Raw genomic sequence first — 22338 nt, forward strand, 5'->3', positions numbered from 1 at the left:
ATAGATAGAGAGAGAGAGAGAGAGAGAGAGAGAGAGAGAGAGGGAAAGAGGGGAGGCAACTTAAGTGGGGTGGAGGCACTCCATTTCAGAGATACTTCGGTACGAGGAAATATCTCGGGAAACTTACGACGACTTTGCTCCGTGATCTCCTGACTGGTCTGACAAACACGATGTTGACTTTGCCACGAAGTACTGCCGTCGTTCTGTAGATTCGTCACTGCTGGTTACGTTTTAGTAGCTCTTTCACGCACGCACACACACAGATTCTTCTCAACACCAAAATTATACTGTAGACAGACGTTTAAAAGGAAAAAATTTCCTTAATCGTAATCCGGGTTTGTTCAGTGCAATACTTTACTGGGTATGAGCCAGTTGGATGTGATAATTACACTTTTTCCTTCCTCCAACCTTCAACTTTACTTATATCATCTCCCAGCATTATACTTTTTTCTATTCCGCTATTTTAATGAACTGCCCACATGTTAAAGAACTCCGTATAACATTCAATATGTACTAATACTATTACCCATATATAGGCGCGCCTCTTGGTTTCGGTACCAAGGAAGGCTGCGACATTTATGTAAATCGGAAATGGGGTGCCAGGGTTCTATAAAAAGTTTGCAGAGTGTTTCTCCTTTAGTTTTAATAATCAACTACTTAATAAAAGAAAAAACTGACTCCAAGGAAAGATCTGTAGGCAGCAAGTGCTGCCGACGACGTGAATGTCCCGACACTCTAGAACCACAGAAATGACTATAAATGACATGTAAAGCAGAGATGTTTCATGAAATGATGCATATTGTCGTAATTCACAAGTATAAATACGAAAACCACCAACTACGGTAGATTAACTTCGCTTCATGCTTATCGTTTTTCGTGTTTTAGAATCTGAACTTTGGACGTTCACTTTGTGGTCTTTTGGGCTCGCGTGATAAACCAGTCAAGTTGTCGTGAGGTAGCGGATCCCGTGTTGTGACTGAGTGACTGACTGACTGACAGAGTGGCTCAGGAAAAGCGAGCAGCCGCCATGTATAAATGCTTCAAATGGCTCTAAGCACTATGGGACTTAACATCTGAGGTCATCAGTCCCCAATACCTTGAACTACTTAAACCTAACTAACCTAAGGACATCACACACATCCATGCCCTAGGCAGGATTCGAACCTGCGACCGTAGCAGCAGCGCGGATCCGGACTGAAGCGCCTAGAACCGCTCGATCACAGCGGCCGGCCCGCCATGTATAGTTAACTGTTTGTGAGCCTTATATGCCATGTTTGGTGCTTTTCGTATTTATACGTGGGTATTACGAAAATATGCAGTTTAAGTATTTTTATTATTGTTGTTGTTCATCAGTCCGCCGCGAATTCTTTTCCTGCGACAACTTCATCTTAGAGTCGCACTTGCAACATACGTCCTCTGTTATTTGCTGGATGCATTCCAGTCTGTTTTCCTCTACAGTATTTGCTCGCTACGAATTCTCTGGTACCACGGAGTTATTCGCTGCTGTCTCAACAGATGTCATAACCGTCCTGTCCCATCTTCTTGTCAGAATTTTCCGTATAATCCTTTCCTTACCGCTTCTCTACAGAAACTCCTCATTCCTTACCTTGTCCATGCACCAAATCTTCAACATTCTTCTGCAGCACCACATCTCAGATGCTTCGATTCTCTTCTTTTCCGGTTTCCCCGCAATCGTTTTTTCACTGCCAAACAATTCTGTGCTCCAAACGTACATTCTCAGAATCTTTTTCCTCAAATTAAGGCTTACGTTTGATACTAGTAGTCTTCTCTTGGCCAGTAATGCCCTATTTTTCAGTGCTAATTTACATTTGATGTCGTCCTTTCTCCGTCCGTCGTGGGTTATTTTGCTGCCTCGGTAGCAGATTTTCTCAACTTCATCTATTTTGTGAACACCAGTCCGAATGTTAAGTTTCTTGCTGTTATCGTTTCCGATATTTCTCATAAATTATGTCTCTCTTCAGTTTAATCTCAATCCATATTCTTTGCTCATTAGACGATTCATTCCGTTCAGGAAATCATGTAATTCATCTTCACTTTCACTCAGGACAACAATGCCTTCAGCGTATCTTATGATTGATATCATTTCACTTTGAATTTTAATTCAACTCCTGAACCTACATTAAATATCGTCCAGAACGCGTCAATTTTAGCACAGATTCTTGTGCTAAAGTGTCAGGAAACGTGATGTTAGCTCAACATGTTACCAGTTCATACGTGCTGTTTTCACATTTACGATTTGTTACAATTATTCACAAGAAAATAAAATTTACAAATCACAGAACAATACACTCACAAGAGGAAACTTGCTAATAACCCACGTTATACTGCAAATACCGTCATAAGCAACGAAGTTCTTAGTAACTAAAGGTAACGACATATGTTTTGTGATCTTATTTTTTTCCAAACAATCGTCAAACGTTGCTGAGTGATGAAACTTATGTTACCGTATTCTAATGCACTTTAGTGAGACGTTTACAAACTTAGCATATCTTTACAACAATGTATAGACTTACCAAAGCCAGCATCAAAAGGTAACTTTAATGTTATCAGAAATTAATATTAAATGTCCCTTAGTGACACATCCAAGTATAATATACCTGGTTTCGAGAGTGAAGGTTCAAAAGGTTCAACCACTCTGTTGGTTCCCTTTCGTTGTAAGCAGCGGAACGTGAAAAATTTGTGAAGACCAGTGGGATATCTTTTTGATAAACCAACCGAACCTTATGGAAGCCCATAAAAGATGTATACCTATGCGTCTCCCCAGCTAACATCTACCAGCATTTCAAGGTTCCGCTTTAAAACCAGCCAGTGGTTACTACTTAATACCAGCAGTTCCGAAAAAGGTTCCTGTCATCATTAAAATCCGTGTAGGAGGTTTCTAAGTGCGCTTTGATGATTAAAATTCTGTAATACGTTAGTGAGAAATATATTTTAATGTATATTTTTGGACGGTTCCGCCTCAAAGCCTTTAACTAAAAACCACGCTTGAATTTTATTTTCACACGATCTAACCAATTTGCTGGTGCTACATCGTTTCAGAGATATAATTACTACATTCTAGTGTCCTTATACGTATCTTTTAAATAAAACCTACTTTGCGGAACTTAAATGAAACCAGTTGTTCTAACGCGTTATTAATACCTGAATTCAAAGGTTTCCTAAAGCAGTCTCCAAGTTACACTCTTTGCTACTTTCTTGGGCTCGATTTCCTTGTTTTTGATAATTTTCTCTCTCTTTCTTTCGTATCCATCTTCTGTTATTAGTATACCGCCCTTTTCGGTTGTCTTTGTTTTAATTTACTATCTTCCTCTTTCGCTGAGTACGCCTCGTAGAGCTCAATACGAGGAGCTAGATTTTCACCAGATGAGTCTTTTTCGTAAAGTTACCTGCTTGGTGTGAATGTTGATGAGGACGGGTTTGTACGTTGCCTCTTTAACTTACGTGTGTTTGTGCTGCTACAGAACTTCTTTCTCCGATACCACTTGGGTTGCAAGCTTTGGTTTCGTTGACACTCTGTCACTAATCTGACTCGTGTTGTGTTTCCCCAGTTCGCATTTGGGGTTATGTTGCTCCTGTATGTAAATTCTTTGCTGCAGACAGTTAATATCCAATATGTGTCCCAGCCAAGATTTTTCTCCTCTTTCTGATTATCCCTTCTAATAAACTTCCTTCTTTTTCTACGTTTTTTATTGCTTCTCAGTCCTTGCCACCTTGAGCAGTCTTCACCATAGCGCATTTCAAAACTTTCTGGCCGACCGGGGTGGCCGAGCGGTTCTAGGCGCTACAGTCTGGAACCGCGCGACCGCTGTGGTCGCAGGTTCGAATCCTGCTTCGGGCATGGATGTGTGTGATGTCCTTAGGTTCGTTACGTTTAAGTAGTTCTAAGTTCTAGGGGACTGATGACCTCAGAAGTTAAGTCCCATAGTGCTCAGAGCCATTTTTGAAAACTTTCTGAATATCACTCTTGTTTCATTTGAATTTTCCACGGATCACGCTGTATAACATTACACACCAGACATAACATGTAGCAATTCTTTTCCTCATCTATTCTGGAATTCTTCTAGCTGGCAGTAACTGTTTCACCTTGTCTAATACTCTCTTTCCCACCGATATCCTGCTCCTTATTTATTCTGTACAGCTTCCGTTCCATGTCATTAAACTTCCCCTGTAAAGAAAGAATTTTACTTGTTCTATTATTTTTCTGTCTAAGAATATATCAACTGGCGCTTCTCTCGTGTTTATTCTCATCAGTTTTGAGTTTCCCGTATTTATCTTCAGTCGTTCTCGGCCTTTCTTGCAATACTGTTTGTCAACTGCTGCAGCTCCTCGTCTGATGCCATCTGCACTGCTTGGCCATTGACATAATTTATAGTCTTTATCCTTTTTCCTGCAATTACAGTGCCTTATGCGTTCTCTACGCCATACCTGTTAGTTCTTCTCCGTGTACGGGGTGAGCCAAAAGTCACTATCATCGTAACCCGTTAAAAACTTTATAAGTTAATCTTGTTTGCTCGCTATAATTATAGATACCAGAATACACTGTTATATTTTTTTTCATATGATCACTGATACAAACTCAAGAGTGCACTGCTGAAATCAAACATTCTGATATTGTTCACTGTTGATTGTAACATGTCGGAAAGAACTTTTCTGATGAAGAAACGTGATGAAAAAACGTGGTACAAATGTAGATATAATTTAATAATAAATTAGTGGAATACTAATTTCAACACTGTTCCACCTACAAGAAAGGCTTTTTACAATTTACGGAAACATTTTGAAAAAAGGGGATCTGCAATTGATTGTCACAGGTCAGGCAGGCCATCAGCAAGTGATGAAAGTAAGCTTAAAGTTATCCAAAGCCCTAAAAAGTCTATTGATAGACTATATCTCGAGCAGGATATTTCTAGAACTTCTGGGCGGTGAATTTTATATAATCCCAAATTGTAATAGTACAAACGTCGTCTCATCACTATGTGATCAAAAGTATCCGGATACATGGCTGAAAATGACTTACAAGTTCGTGGCGCCCTCCATCGGTAATGCTGGAATTCTGTATGGTGTTGGTCTACCCTTAGCCTTGATGACAGCTTCCACTCTCGCAGGCGTACGTTTAATCAGAGGATGTAAGGTTTCTTGGGGAATGGTACCTCCCGCCTAACTGTCATAGTACTTGCAGTGGAATTCCCGTGCGGTGGTCTGGAAAGATGTCTCCATGTTACACATTACGGACCTCTTCAACTTTCAGAGGTCTCTGTCAGTTAACAGACGAGGTCGATCTGTACGCTTTTGCTCTGTACGTCTCCCTTCACGTTTCTATTTCACTATCACATCGAAAATAGTGGACCTAGTGATGTTTATGACTGTGGAAATCTCGCGTACAGGCGTATGACACAAGTGACACTCAATTACCTGACAACGTTCGAAGTCCGTGAGTTCAGCGGAGCACGCCATTCTACTCTCTGACGATGTCTAATGACTACTGAGGTCGCTGATATGGAGTACCTGGCAGTAGGTGGCAGTACAATGCACCTAATATGAAAAACGTATGATTTTGGTGTTGTCCGGATGCTTTTGATCACGTAGTGTACATGGACTAGTGGAAAACGAACCTGATCGTAGGCTTCAACAGGTACTACAGATTGTGACTTTTGGATATTCTGTATGTTGAATAGCTTGTGTGACCGTGAGCGTCCTTGCCTTATACCCCTTCCAGCCCTCATGTCTTCCGTCTTCTCATTCCCTACTCTGTCACTTTTTGGTTTGTGTACTTCTCCTTTATTAACCTTTTGTCTTCCCAGTCTATACCGACGTAGTTGCCTGCCGGGGTGGCTGAGCGGTTCTAGGCTCTACAGTCTGGAACCGCGTGACCGCTACGGTCGCAGGTTCGAATCCTGCCTCGGGCATGGATGTGTGTGATGTCCTTAGGTTAGTTAGGTTTAAGTAGTTCTAAGTTCTAGGGGACTGGTGACCTCAGAAGTTACGTCCCATAGTGCTCAGAGCCATTTGAACCATTTTGAACCGACGTAGTTTAGAATTCACAGTAGTATACTCCAGTTGCCTCTATCGAATGCATTCTCCCTGTCGATAAAACAAATAAGCATCTCCTTGTCCTAGTCCATTTCTTCAGTCATGCTCAGGAAACCTATAGCACTTCTTGTTTCTGTATACAACAGTGAGAAAAGTGAATATGGTCTTTACTTATTGTGGTTGTGGCCAAACAGTGTGGGGAACTGTACGTTTGTGTGCTGAAAGGTATCCTTTTCGTGCCAGGCACGGATCTGTAAACACTATAAAACAATTTAAGAAACTGATAGCGTGAAGAATAAAATATGCCAATGAATGTAGAATGCAACCGATGAGAGAAAAGCAACCAATATTTTAGCAGCAACAACACACAATCCACATATGACCGTATGGGAAACAGAATGTGTGAGTGGAATCATAGAAGTGTTCTGTGAATACTACAATTCAATGCATTTCATCCTTTTCACATTTTGCAGCTTCATGGCTTTGCTCTAAAATTCCATTAAAGCTTTCGGAATTGTGTCTACGATAACTGCAAAGTAATGTGGCGTTTCTATGTTAGATTTCTTTTACAGATGAAGCGTCATTTACAAAACAGGGAAGATAACTATACATAATGTGCACTTCTAGTCAGCTGGAAATGCTCGCTGACTGAATGAAGGGAATAAAGAACGACTTGTTGTGTCTACATTTCAAGAATCGCATCACTGGTCCCTGTTATATTGATGGGGCTCTAAATAGTCACAATTACATACAGCAATTAATACGTAAGTAGTGGGCGAATTGGAGTTCTGGTGTGGACAATAAGGGCCCATCTACATCACTGTTATGAGGGTCTTACCCTCCCCTCCCCCTCAAGGTCAAGGTCACCCTTCAAGATCACCCCTCTCGCTTGCCCCTTCTCATCCCTGTAACCTTAACCTCCCTCTCCACCTTGCCCTCTACCTACCAGTCTCTTCCCACAACCTCTCCCTCACCAACACAGCGTAAATACAAGATAGTGGACCTAACCTTTTTGTGCTTCAAGGTGGAAATTAGTCAGTTAAAATGGCGGTGTAAAAAGTTCAGGAATTTATAAATGACGGAATCAGCATTTATATACATTTATTACTTCGTTAGAGATGGGCCACTCGAGCTACATGAAAATGTTATATAAGATTATTAATTTTTAAAGCATTATGGTTTGATTATCTCCTTTCTCATAAGTAAACTTAAAAAATCTAAGTAATATCTGTAGAACCATATAAATGATGCAATAAGTTTATTATTCTACTGAAGAGCATCAGTGGTAGAGAGATAAAGTGTCGAGTACAACCCTTGTAACACATATAAGGGGAATTAAAATGCTTGAAAAACGCAATATGTAGGAACTAGTTTGTCCACCTCAGATGGAACAGTGTTCCCTAATGCAGTTATGGGATGGCTTCCAGAGCAAAATCTTTGACAATCTCCCAACAGGTTTCGATTTGTCCTTCAGTTCCACCACTCCTCTACAGTTTGGTTACAAGGTAAGAAATCACACTGTATTAGAAAGTACACTGCCTGACAAAAAAGTGAAGCGCCCAGAAGAGGAGATGGAAACAAGGCGTTGCTGGCCACTGAAGAAACTCAGATTCAGATGGACAGTTCATAGAGACAGGTGTCTTGCATGGGCGAGCATTGTTCTGTTGAAAACTGACATCTTGATACTGTAACATTACGGATAACACATGAGTATGGAAGGTATCTATGGTGTACATTTGTGCTATGTGATATTCTGTTCAGTCACTTCCGGCAGTGAACTCAAGTCATACCCAGTGGATCCAACACCATGACACCAGGAGTGCCTGTCCAAAACATTGAAGAGGTCGCAGTCATACTTAATGATTATGGTTGTGCACAACAGCCATTCATTGCTGAACACAATGCAATGACATTAATCAGGAATCCTTACTTCCCATTCATGAAATCACTCCAAACGCCATGTTTTGTGTTTTGGTGTTATCAGCAGTATATGCATGGGGTTCTAATCCCCTAGTCTGGCTTCTGCTAGTCCGGATAACACAGAATGATGCAGAGAATCTATTACTTGTTCTTGGATGGCAGGTGCAGATTTGTTGAGGTTACAATGTGTTTGGTGAACGATACAGTAATCATACGTTGTCATGGTAGCTCGTGGTCAACCAGAAGCTTGACGATGAGTATGCCTGCCCTCGCATTCCCATGCAGACCAACGTCAGGTCACTGCCACATCTGAATGCCTGATAAATCTGTATATTGCATGATTCGACCAGCTGACTTAGTGGAGAGCTACAATGAGGCTCCGTTCAGACTCTGTCAGGTGCTGCTAATCCTATCTCAAACAAGTACATGGAACCTCTGCGTCCATCACAGTGATAACATCTAACATTGTTCACTCCTCCCTATGTACCAACTGTTCTGGTAACAGCACTAAACACTAGTAATACTGATATGTTCTTGTGACCACTCTAGCTATCACAGACAGTTGCAACTTCAACCATTTACATAACCACTGATGGTGCATACATGTATGAAGTTAGTTCTCGGTGCTTCACTTTAATTGTCAGAAAGCTCATATTTATGAAATACAATTACGAAAAGACTCAGATATTGGAAAATATATATGCAAAAACGTTCTCCACATCTGCACCGAGGTCTACATGACTACTCTGCAATTTACACTTAGGTTCCTGGCAGAGGGGTCACTGAACCACCTTCAAACTATTTTTCTACTGTGCCACTCTAACAACTCATGGGGAAAATAAATACCTAAATCTTTCTGTATGAACTCTGATTTATCTGATTGTTCATACATCAAGAAAAGTTTTGCATCACCCTGGTTTCCAGAACTCCTGAAGATAGACGTTGACTGTGGATATTGCAGCACAGACACAATCCCTTTCAATGTTCAGAGATGTCACTAAACCCGTCCAAAGACGCAAACAACCATGGATGAGCAGCGCCTATTAGACGGAGAGGGTCCGACAGCCGATCAGTTCCAGTCATTCCACCAGGGAGGAGGTACACGGCTCGTGTTGTCTGTAGTTCAACCATGCCTAGGCGGTCAATACCGCCGTTCGATCGCGTCCGCATTGTTATTTTGTGCCAAGAAGGGCTCTCAGCAAGGGAAATGTCCGGGCATTTCGGAGTGAACCAAAGCGACGTTGTTAGGACTGGAGGAGATACAGAGAGATAGGAACTGTCGATGACATGCCTCGCTCAGGCCACCCAAGGGCTGATACTGCAGTGGTTGAAGGCTACCTACGAATTATGGCTCGGTGGAACCCTGACAGCTACGCCACCATGTTGAAGAACCCTTTTTCTGCATTTAAGGACGTCGTGTTACTACTCAAACTGTGTGAAACATGTGCATGATGCGTAACTTCACTCCCAACGTCCATGGCGAGGTCCATCTTTGCAACCAAGACACCATGCAGCGCGGTACAGATGGGCCTAACAACATGCCGAGTAGACCGCTCAGGATTGGCATCATCTTCTCTTCACGAATGAGTGTCGCATATGCCTTCAACCAGACAATCGTCGGAGACGTGTTTGGAGGCAATCCGGTCAGGCTGCATGCCTTAGGCACACTGTCCAGCGAGTACACCAAGGTGGAGGTTACCTGCTGTTTTGGAGTGGCATTATGTGGGGCCGACGTACGTTGCTGGTGGTGATGGAAGTCACTGTAACGGCTGTATGATACGTGAATGCCATCCTCCGACCAGTAGTGCAACCATATCGGCAGCATATTGGTCACATTACCATTAGGCTTTCTGAGCCTGACTCAGGACAAATCCATACTTCTAGATGTCATCAACCATGTGTCTACAACCTGCACTCATACTTTGATTATGTATACTTCTATATAGGAAACATTGCAATGTACTTCTCAAAACAGGATCTGCAATGTCATATTCATAATGTATACGAAAGCACCATTCTTGAAAAGCCGCATGGAATATCCGACATTATCCACTATGCCATTTATGTGATCATATGCCTGTCTCAATACTTCCTCATGTGTTGTGATTCGAGTTTGTGTTCTTGCATTCATAGATGCCACTTCTTTCTCTTTTGTATAGTAGGAAGTCCCATTCATAGATCCTATATTTTTGTAACTTGTTTCACAACGTATTGACTTACTTGTTTCTATATTTGCATTAACAATATTGTCAAGTTACTTTTATAAATTATTTGGTAGCTTCTAATATTACAGTGTATATCACCAACTTCAATGTAATGAAATCCACCTATCTTGATATTTTTACAAAAATTAACTTTAGCCTGACTATTTACCAACACAGAGGGTGCTCTTGTTTGAGGTGGCCTAACCAATGATGTTGCTAAAGTCTTTAAGCAATAACTTTAGTTCATGTTTGTATTCTGTCAGATATACTGTTCCATTTCCCAATACGTTTATAAATGTGACTATGTACTGAAATTTGGAAAATACATGTGTTTAAGCACAAGTGTGATGTGGTGAGTTTCTCATTTGTATTTTTACTCTGTCCCACTGTCTGGCATAAGCTTGTATCTTATTTGTTTCTGTTACCTCTGGCACCAATGGCTGTTCTATAGTCAAATCAATCTGCGATAAATTTAGATTATTCATGACTGATCACTGCATTCTTCCATTTTTATCTTTGTTAAATGTAGCATATGTTCCTCCACGTCCTTTACAAAGACAAGAATATCATCCAAATATACCACACAGTGCCATTATTTAACCAATGCAAAAGGCCATGTAACAAACATTGAAATATAGTTGGCTCATTCTTAAACCCAGTCGGCATATGACAGTATTGGTAGTATCCTGAACGAATTGTAAATGCCATTTATGACTGGTCCTTCAGTGAAGCTTTTAGTTGATGAGACCTACTCGTTAGGTTATTGTGGAGAAATAATCACACTTTCCCACATTGTAAAAAGTGTCATCTGATTAATCATTTGTAACCATATGATGGTCAAGATACCTATAATCGCAGCAAAAACAATGTTTGATTTATCCATGTTTTTTTGGAACAATTACCAGCAGTGCTCCTCATGAGGTGGTACTTTTCTCAATAATACCATTCCACAACTGCTGATTAATGAACTCCTCCATCACTAGTTGTAGGTGATTAGGCACATGGTGTGGCTTACGAGACACTGATCACTCAGTCCATAACTGAGGTCACTAGTACAGACCTACAACGGTTAAACAGGGGTAGTAGAGCAAGACTGGTTCTGGGCAGAAAAGTGCTGACATCGGTATCAGCACTTCCTTATCTGTGGTGTCATATTACAACTGAGACAATTGTGCATGTCACGTTTCGCTGATGTCATCATCAGCACTTCCTATCTCCAAGGTCGCTCCAAGAATCACGACATCAGTCCAAGTACCAAGGTCAAGGAGGAGAAGGGCTCCCCACCCTCGTTGCAGTTCTGCAAATTGCCCCCGTATTTGTAGGAGTGAGACTTGACTGCAGTTTGCATGCATGTCATATTTCTCTGATATCGGCACCCCAACCCTCACGCCCTCCACTTCTGAAAATTTTGCATGAACCCCCCCCCCCCCTTGCCCCATGCGCTATGCCCTGTCCCCCATACCCAGTGACCAATGCCCTGTGCCCCATGCTTCATGTCCTGTACCCCAAATACCTCCTAGAAATGCTATGCAGCTATGTTTGCGTTATTGCCTTCCTTAAATTTTGTTCAAGGACTGGATCATCAGTTCTCACATCGGTAACTTCAATTTGAAGATATATATTGTTCACCATGGAATACTGATACCAACATTGGCCTATAAAATATAAATAATGAAATAGGTGTTCTTATTCGTTCAAAATGAGTTTTTCCCAAACACACTTTCCCACAACCTCTGAAAATGTAAATAAAGGCAAGTGCACTTTCACATCCTACTTACTCCTGTCACCAAAGATGGCTCCACTGAAAAATCATAGTTCTCTATAAATATTTAAAAACTAACATTTGCTTATAAAATATAAAAGAATAATAAGAAATTCGTATTTCTTGAACATAAGTTCGACGTTAAATACCATAAAACGCCAAATAAAAGCAAATTGCAGTTCCTCCAGTCATCAGCAGGAGACTGCACTGTCAGATCGTGACCATAGTGCAATCCTTGTACCACATCAACAGTTGGCTCCAGTAGCAATTAAAAACGCAATAGATAATTCTTTTGTGCTTCCAAGATGTTGCAAATACTCTAAAACGTCTGCAGAATACAGCAGCAGAGCGAAAAATTGCGACGTTTACACTGCTAGTAGAGGTTAATAAAGGAAAAACGCTGTTTGATGACACAGTATTACAAAAAAGGTCTGCGGTTAAAAAGAAAGCATGAGTTAATTTCCACATATATGCACACTCGTCAAATTAGTGCCCAAAATTCTGAGTTATGTGCCCCAATGGTAGGTTTCAACAGTTGACATTTTAGGAAGTAGGTCTAAAAATACGATATCGTAAAACTAACATAACTAGTTTTACGCCTAAAAATCAAAGCACCGGTGCTCCATTGTTTCTTGCATCCAGGGCCCCTTGTGAGAATCTCTGTATATCATAAAATCCCAATCATCCAATACATAAACTGATGTGCACGCAGGGTCTGCAATGGGAACGCACTTCCTGGGGATCGTATCTCCAGCAGATATGGCACAGCTTTTGCCGCTAGGTGAGAGACCCTTCTGTTCTCTAGTTGCATCAGCAGGTTCCAACAGGCACAGTGCCAAGTCGTCGGTTCTAAGGTTCTCAACCCTAGCTGTTACCGAGAAGAGTTTTGTGCACCTGACCTGCCTCTCAGGTATCACCAGCAGACAGCTGCAGGCATGGTATTTCTGTGCTGAGTCGTCAGTTCTCCAATTCCACTGCAGCTGAACGTGGTGCTGGAGTGTGCATTGTGATTCCAGTTCACGGAATTTACTAAGACCGTGTTATATCCTAGCCAGTAATGCCACCCGAGCCCGCTGCCAAAAGGTTGGCAGCATCAAAGTCCGGACGCCGTCCGCATAAGCAGCGGCAGCGAGACAGGAAATCGCCGCAAGTCTGCGCGCGCCACCGCTGGCTTCTGGCTTCTTAAGCGCTGGAGTCGCGAGCGCTAGGACAGTTCTGTATTCGCCGCTCAGTTGTATACTCGCCACCGAATTGTGTACTTGCTAGTCAGTTGTGTGTTCATCGCAGCAGAGTTGTTGTTTGTCGTCAGCCGACGCTGACCTAGCCGCTCCGACTCGAACTAGACAGATCTTTGTAGACACGGAGTTCACTACTGTGTTTCTGTATCTTCGTTAATAAAGATAAGTACCGACTTTTATTTAATCAGAGTGTTTGGGTTTTCATCTTTCTGTTCACTGTTCCAGCGGACCGGTCGGCCCGCTATTAAAAGTGTGGCGGTGACTTCGTAAGCCGTTTCTACAGCGAATTGTTTGTCGCTACGAACGCCGCCACAAAACTGGCGACGACGGCTTCCGAACTCGTGTGCAGGGCTGGTTCAACTTGTTTCTGGTTATACTCATTATAGCGATAAAATTTTGGGGGCTGGTTTAATTTGTGTTCACTATGTCTGCCGAATTACAACAGTTGATTTTGTTACAGAGTCAGCAAATACAAAGTTTGGTGGAAGCAATCGCCAAACAAGCGGCTAATCCTCCAACACAAAAGGAACAAGCACAGGCAGCACCACCTTTCCGTGCTTTTGATGCATCAAGAGAAGAATGACGAGAATATTTCGCGCAGTTGCAGGCGCACATGACAGTCTACAAAATCACGGGTACTGAGCGCCAGCTTTATTTAATTTCCACTGCAGGCGTGGAATCTATCGACTACTTTGTAAGTTGTTCCCGGAATCCAAGCCGGAAGCTTTACACTATGACGTTGTCGTTAACAAGCTTGCTGAGTATTTCGAGTCGCGAGTTCATGTGGCAGCAGCCAGATTCAAGTTCTTCAGATTGAAGAAACTGCCACATCAATCTAATAAGCAGTGGTTAACAGATTTACGGGGCCTCACCCGTCAGTGCCGATTTAATTGTGTGTGTGGAGCTTCCTACAGTGATGTCATGTTACGAGACGCTATTACTCAAAACATTGCAGATTCTCGTATTCGTGCTGCTATCTTAAAGTTGCCTGACCCGTCATTAGAGACTGTGATGAACATCATTGAAGCCCAAGATACTTTTGACTATGCTGAGTGTGAGTTAGATCAGCCATGTATTTCTCAAATTGCCTGTGCTAAGCAAGTTATGTCACGCCCGCGGCCCCACCGGCAGAGTCAGACTGTAAACACTAGCCGGCCGCGTCATGTTAAACACATTCGTCAGCCGCGTGTGCAAAATGATAGAGTTAAGTCTTGCCCTAAGTGTGTTCTTGCTCATCCTCGTGAACGTTGCCCGTTGAGAAACGCGGTTTGTCACTTTTGTCAAAGGAAAGGACACATCCAGACTGTTTGTTTGCGTAAACGCAAGAACAATTCTAGTGCTGCCCAGCCCATGGATATTCATGTTCTTCAAAGCCAGCCCGCCCAGAAGGTCGCGTTTAAAGACTCTTCCACGGTTCGTGTGGGTAATAAACTTGTTCGCAATAAGCCACCCACCCAGCCCTCTGCTATGCGACCCAGGCGTAATTCAAACGCTGTAAAAAGTAATGTACAGACTGCAAGTGAAGCGGGAGTTGTTGTTCCACCCGCCCAACCCACGAGTTGTCGTAAGCAGCGAACACGCGCTAAACGCGCTGATTTGGTGTCTTCCGCCTCCACTGCACCGATCCAGAGACAGTGTAATAAACTATTTGTGAAGCTACGCATCCAGGATAAGACCTTCAATTTTCAATTAGACACTGGTGCGTCTGTGACTCTCATAAATAGTGCTACGTATGCGGCTATCGGCCGCCCTAAACTTTCAGCGGCAAAACATTCTTTGGCTACTTATAGTGGAGAACAAATTCCTGTGTTAGGTGTATGTAGCGTGCCAGCCACATTCCGTGGCAATACAAAAACAGTTTCATTCACAGTGCTCCGCGCTACAGAGAGTGTAAACATTTTCGGATTAGACTGTTTTGACTTGTTTGGCCTGTCTATCCAAGACAATGTGTTGCAAATTAATTCTGTTGTTGTTCCTCAAGACAGCATAACCGATTTGTGTAAACGATACAGTGACATATTTAAAGACGAACTAGGTTGTGCTGCGAACTTTGCCGCTCACATTACGTTAAAAGATAATGCTCAGCCTCGATTTTTTCGTGCTCGTCCAGTGCCTCACGCCCTCCGGGCACCTGTAGCAGATGAACTTCGTCGTTGGCAAAACAACGGTGTTATTCAACCCGTTTCAGCGAGCCAGTGGGCTTCTCCCTTAGTTATTATAAACAAACCGTCTGGCAAGTTACGTTTGTGTGCTGATTTTAAGTCGACAGTTAATCCTCAGACTGTCATTGATTCTTTTCCTTTGCCTAGACCGGACGAGCTGATGGATAAGTTAGGGGAAGCTCGTTTCTTTTCCAAAATTGATCTCCGTGAAGCATATTTGCAATTGCCCCTCGACGAGCAATCACAACAGTATTTTGTCATAAACACGTCGTTGGGGTTGTTCCGTTTTCTGCGTTTGCCTTTTGGTTGTGCGTCAGCTCCAGCTGTTTTTCAGCGGTTTTTGTCACAACTTCTGGCTAATGTGCCATCGTGTTGTAACTATTTAGACGATATTGTTGTGTCCGGTCGGACGCCTGCTGAACATTTCCGTAATTTGGAGTGTTTGTTTACAGTGTTGTCTCAGGCAGGCCTACGTTGCAACATCGATAAATGTTCATTTTTCCTTACGGAGATGGAGTATCTGGGACATGTTATTAATGCTCAAGGCATTCATCCCGGCCAGTCACATTTAGCAGCTATTCGTGATTTGCCCGCCCCTCGCAATCTGCATGAATTGCAAGCGGTTCTTGGCCAATTGACATATTATATTAGGTTTATACCTAATGCATCACAGATTGCTGCACCGTTGCATCGTCTCCGCCGTAAGAATGTTCCGTTTGTGTGGTCAGCTGATTGCCAATCAGCCTTTCAGCAGCTTAAAGAGGCTTTATTGAATGATCGTTGTCTGGTCCATTACGACCCTAGCAAGCCTCTGGTGTTCGCTTGTGATGCCTCTTCTTTCGGCCTCGGGGCTGTGTTGTCTCACCGAGTCGGTAACACCGTACGTCCTATTGCGTTCGCATCTAAATTGCTAAACAAAGCTCAGTGTAATTATAGCCAATTGGACAAGGAAGCGTTGGCTATTGTGTTCGGTGTCACAAAATTCCATCACTACCTCTATGGTAGACCATTCTATTTAGTAACAGATCACAAGCCCCTGACGTCACTGTTTCATCCGTCTAAACCAGTTCCTCAGCGGACAGCTCAGAGACTACAACGTTGGGCTCTTTTGTTATCACAATACCAGTATGAGATACTGTATCGCCCTACAGCTCAGCATGCAAACGCTGACGCGCTTTCTAGATTGCCGATTGCTGCGGATGATGTCTTCGATTCCTCTGACGACTCTTGCCATCAGATTGACGCCGATGAGCATCAATCCCTCCGGGATTTTCCGATTGATTATCGTCAGGTGGCACGTGAGACAGCTACGGATCCTCATCTGAGTTTACTATTACGTTTTGTTCAACGTGGTTGGCCGTCCAAGGCAAAGGACATATCGGATCCTGTGGTTCGTCGCTATTATCCGCAACGTCATCTGTTGTCTGTTTCGCACGGAGTTTTGCTGTTACGCACTGAGAATGACCAGCTTCGTGTAGTGGTTCCCCAAGTGCTCCAATCCAAGGTCCTCGACTTGTTGCATCAAGGTCATTGGGGAGTGGTCCGCACCAAGCAGCTTGCCCACCGTCATTGTACATGGATCGGCATTGATAAGCAGATTACGCAGATGTCTACAGATTGTTCGACGTGTGTCGAACACCAAGCTGCTCCGCCTCAACGCTATTTTGAGTGGGCACGCCCTGCCGGTCCCTGGCAGCGAGTACATGTTGATTTCGCTGGTCCATATTGGAATTCTCGTTGGCTCATCGTGATAGATGCATTTAGTAAATTTCCGTTTGTTGTGCCCATGCAGTCTACAACGTCTGCACAAACAATACAGGCGTTGACTTCAATTTTTTGTATTGAGGGTCTTCCAGAGGTTTTAGTGTCTGACAATGGTCCACAATTTACCTCTGCTGAATTTGAAAGTTTTTGTTCTGCCAATGGCATTCGCCATGTTCTTACTCCGCCGTTCCACCCTCAATCGAATGGTGCAGCGGAACGTTTTGTACGCACATTCAAGGATCATATGGACCGCCTTCGTGCTACGCACTCTCGTCAGCAGGCCCTCATCACGTTCCTGTCGTCGTACCGGACCACAGCAGAATGGAGTCTATTTGAAACAAGGGACTGATGACCTTGCTGTTTGGTCCCTTTAACCTCAAACAACCAACCAACCAACCAACGTACCGGACCACGCCACGCGACGGCCCTTCGCCTGCGGAGCTTCTCCACGGCCGTCGTCATCGCACCCTACTACGGTTGTTGCACCCCCCGGATCGACCCGCCGCTCCTGAGCATCGCACGCGTTTTCAGCGCAATGACGCCGTTTTTTTCAGAGTTTATCACGGTCGCCGTCGTTGGGAACGTGGTACCGTGATAAGTGTCCAGGGTCGCGGTTTTTATACTGTTCAAGGTGCTACTGGGGTGCACAGGAGGCATCAGAACCAGTTGCGCCGCGCTGGCCGCCCGGATTCTGCCGCTCGTTCTTTGTCCACAGATTTGGTCCGCGGCGGGTTCCAGCCGCGCCTTCCGACTTCGCTGCCGCCCCCAGGGCAGCAGCAGCAGCCGTCGCCGCTACCACGCCGACAGCCCGTCCCGTTGATGCCTCCCGCGCAGCTTCATCCGGGAGCGCCCCAGGTGGTCGCTCCGGCGCCTGCGGTCCCTCTTCAGTCGCCACCGCCTTCGGAGCTGATGGACGTCGACCCCCTTCCCAAGCGGTGGCTGTGCAGCCTGTCCTGCAGCCGCTTTCCTTGGGCACCCCCAAGGAGTCTGACACCGCAGCGCCTTGTCCGGCGCCCACTCAGCAGCCGTCGACGCAGCGTCAGGAGACGCTGCCTCTCTTCGTGGGTCCCGACGCCCCGTCGCGTCCAGTACCAGAAGCTGCGCCCGTGGTCACAGGCGTGCACCCTGACCTCGGTTTTCAGTTGGTGTTTCCCGAGGCCCCGCGCAGCCAATGCTGGGGTGCGGACCGGGGACTGCCACCGACAACAGTCTCCGCCCCGGTCTCTTCTGCTACGCCTGCGGCCAGACCCCTCCCCCGCCGTCGACGCTCGCCACGTCCTTATTCAACGACGGTGCGGCGATTTGGGGGGGAGGAGTGTTATATCCTAGCCAGTAATGCCACCCGAGCCCGCTGCCAAAAGGTTGGCAGCATCAAAGTCCGGACGCCGTCCGCATAAGCAGCGCCAGCGAGACAGGAAATCGCCGCAAGTCTGCGCGCGCCGCCGCTGGCTTCTGGCTTCTTAAGCGCTGGAGTCGCGAGCGCTAGGACAGTTCTGTATTCGCCGCTCAGTTGTATACTCGCCACCGAATTGTGTACTTGCTAGTCAGTTGTGTGTTCATCACAGCAGAGTTGTTGTTTGTCGTCAGCCGACGCTGACCTAGCCGCTCCGACTCGAACTAGACAGATCTTTGTAGACACGGAGTTCACTACTGTGTTTCTGTATCTTCGTTAATAAAGATAAGTGCCGACTTTTATTTAATCAGAGTGTTTGGGTTTTCATCTTTCTGTTCACTGTTCCAGCGGACCGGTCGGCCCGCTATTAAAAGTGTGGCGGTGACTTCGTAAGCCGTTTCTACAGCGAATTGTTTGTCGCTACGAACGCCGCCACAAAAGACCGCTGTCCAGTTTGCCACGCGGGGTAGCCGTGCGGTCCAAAGCGCTTTGTCCCGGTTCAAGAGGCTGCCCCTGTCGGAGGTTCGAGTCCTGTATGTATGTGTTGGGGCTTATGGGCGCTCAACGTCGAGGTCATCAGCGCCCTGACACACATTAAAAGGAACGAATGTGGACAGAGCGAATAAAACTGAAGCACACAGGCAAAGAACGCAGGAAAAAAGGAAAGTGCTACATAAGAAAATAAAACGTAGGGAAAGGGAAAATGTAGCAACAAGAATGCCACAGGAAATTGTCATTGGCTGGCCACTTACATAAAATATGGGCGAGCTTGTCACACAGTGAGCAAATTAAGATCCTCTCCCTAAAATCTTTGTAAAAACATTTGAAATGGCACAGAACTTTAAAAATTTAACCACATTCGTCCGAGTGTTGCCTAAAAGAGATGGCAGGTCCGTTGGCAAGTCAGCCGCGGTCCGCTGATCAGAAAATCAAACACAATCCAATAAAACGTGGCGCACAGTGACCTGGACGCCACAAGCACCACACATTGGAGGGTCCTCTCGCCGGAGCAGGGCTGTGGCCTATCCGAAGCCAAGTGAGGAGAACCTCGTCCCGTCGACGGGGCTGAAAGGAAATACACCACACACGCGTTGTGGGCTTGACGATACGGAAATTATTGTCAGTCACTTCAAGCCACTCATCCTCCCACCGACACATGACTCGTGAGCTCAACAGCGAGGTGAGTGCGTGCAGGAGGATAGCACACCCCTCGGGCATGGGTGTGTGTGTTGCCTTTAGCGTGTAATCTTAGGGACTGTTGACCTAAGCAGTTTGGTCCCATAGGACTTACCACAAATTTCCAATTTTTTGTTGTTGTCCAGCAGTCCTGGAGCCCCTGTTGACATTAACGGCAAGTTACCTTCCCTATTCCATGGCTTTCTATAATGCTCCCTGTTCTGGCTACAAACGCATTCCCAGTGGCCTACTCTTCCACATGTCCTACACTTCAGATGAAGTCAGCTGAAAAAAATCGCATTTTCATCACAAACTTTGGACACTGTGTCCTCCAATTCTGTTACAGTCACAGTGGCTCCAGCTGAGTCTCTGGGAAATTCTGCCCAAACGGACATTGGGTGATAAACCTCGCAAAAATGTATCTGTAACTAACGTAATAGCGACATCATTTTCCATCAACACCTACATATTGACATTAACCTACCTGATTTTGTCCATGAAACTCTCGATTGAGTCACCTTCTCTTTGCGACACACATTTTAAATACTCCCTGTAATATTTAGAACTATTCTTCTCCTATGAGGCTGTAACAAGCCTTTCTTAAGAATTTAAAATGTCCCCCTAATGCGTAAAATTTTTTTCACATCTCCCACCAAACATTACTTCGCTGTATGCAACACTGTCCTTCACTCCGACAACCTATCCTTGCGGCTGTCAACAGGTTATCTACAAACGCTAACAATTTCTCTTCTAATTTACCCAGAAAAGGAAAACACTAACGTAGTGATACTGGCATCAAGGATGGGCACTGGCGTACTGGACAAGGATCTATCCATCCTTAATGTATCTACCTGCCTCTGTAAGTCCTTGTTATCAGCCCACATCTGAGTCATTTGTTCCAGTTAACTTAGAGCTGTTTCTATAATGGTACATATATTTAGAAGAATAGAAAGAAATATAATATGAAAAATAACGCAAGGAGACACTTAATATTAGCATCACCATCACATAATCCTTATGCCTGCGTGCTAACCATGTGCATTCTTCACACTCTCTGGTGTAATGTCCGAGTCTCCTACAGTTAAAACGTATCACCATTGAAGACTGGGTGCATGAAGCATTGTGCCCCCGCAAATTATAGTGCCATCCCTAACTGGGCGCAGATATGATGGCTGTTTTCTTTAATGCATTCTTTACAGTCACTCACATCGCTGTCTACTTTCACAAATCGAACTTTCCCACTGGCCAGTGTCAACCACTCAAATGGAATAAAAGTAAAAATTAGTTTGTTCTCATTCACCATGTTGAAATGCCGAAGCTGAACAACGACCCACAACGTCACTCATTGTCAGTTGTTCTCTTCCGTCAACAGTGTAATATTGTCAGGGGTGGGGACACAATTAATTGCAAGGATGGTCGTTCTAACCCAGGATGGTGTGTGCACGACGTCGGATTGCGTAGTACCCGCAACATGGCGATCATGGAATTAGAAAAGGTTATAAGCATCTGTGGTCTGTGAGTTGCGTCTTTGATTAATAATAAAAACGTCCTCGGTCCTGGATTCGAAACATGCCACCGCTTAAATTGTGATTAATAATCAGCATTGACGGACGAAGACTTCCGGCATAAGAAGTCACCCTCATTCCGCCAACAGCCTTGTCAAAGAGGGCGGAGGATCAGACAGAGTTTCCGGGCACTCTCCTGTCCTAGGGTGGGAAACTGCCCCAAAAGACGGAAAAATCAGCAATTATCAACAGCACAAGGATGCAGAAGGCAATGGAAACCACTGCATTAAAGACACGTAACGTGTATCCACAGGAAGTGTGGCCTGTAATTGAATAAAAGTGTCTTGATGATCTCTCCGTTGGCAGAAGATTCCGGAATATCCCTCATTCGGATCTCCTGGAGGTGGCTGCCAAGAGGGAGGTGACCATGAGAAAAAGATTGAATAACCAACGAAAGGGTAGCATTCAACGAGTCGGGACGAGGAATTTCAGAAGGTTGAACGTGCTTGGAAGCTCGAGAACCGGAAAAGGGAAATGTAAAGGCTACATATAGATGTAGTGGGGGTCAGTGAAGTGAAATGGAAAGCACACAAGAACATTTGGTCAGATGAATATAGGGTAATATCATCGGGGACTGGCATGCAGTTATAGGGGCAGGAGTAGAAGAAAAGATTACAGGAGAATATGGGCTTGGGACAAGGATTGAGAGAGGAGATAATAAATATTTCAGCTAGCAATACCGGATGCCCTGTTCAAGAATCACAAGAGGAGGAGGTGTGCTTGGAAAAGGCCGGGTGATACAGGAAGATTTCAATTAGATTATGGTGAGACTGAGATTTCTAAATCAGATACTGGATTGTAAGGCGTACCTAGGAGTAGATACAGACTCAGGTCACAATGTAGTAGTGATGAAAAGTAGGCTGAAGTCTATGAGATTAGTCAGGAAGAATCAACACGCAATGAAGTGAGATACGGAAGTCCCTAAGGAGTGACGACATACGCTTGGCGTTCTCTAAGGCTGTAAGTACAGCAATAAGGAATAGCGCAGCAAGCAGTACAGTTCAAGAGGAACGGACATCTTTAAAAAGGATAATCACAGACGTTGGAAAGACAAATATAGCTATAAAGAAGGTACCTGCAAAGAAACTGTGGGTAACACAAGA

General features: G+C 44.3%; 1 protein-coding gene across 1 annotated transcript in view; it reads left to right on the forward strand.

Annotated features, from left to right (window-relative positions):
* LOC124616311 overlaps nt 1–22338 on the forward strand; it is a 62595-nt gene that overhangs the window by 32975 nt on the left and 7282 nt on the right. The window contains exons 2-3 of the mRNA XM_047144617.1: nt 12650–12875; nt 17733–18219. Coding sequence (XP_047000573.1) covers nt 12650–12875; nt 17733–18219 — 713 coding nt within the window. The remainder of the gene's footprint in view (nt 1–12649; nt 12876–17732; nt 18220–22338) is intronic.

This window comes from Schistocerca americana, chromosome 5 (genome assembly GCF_021461395.2).
Source record: "Schistocerca americana isolate TAMUIC-IGC-003095 chromosome 5, iqSchAmer2.1, whole genome shotgun sequence".
NCBI classification, from domain to species: domain Eukaryota; kingdom Metazoa; phylum Arthropoda; class Insecta; order Orthoptera; family Acrididae; genus Schistocerca; species Schistocerca americana.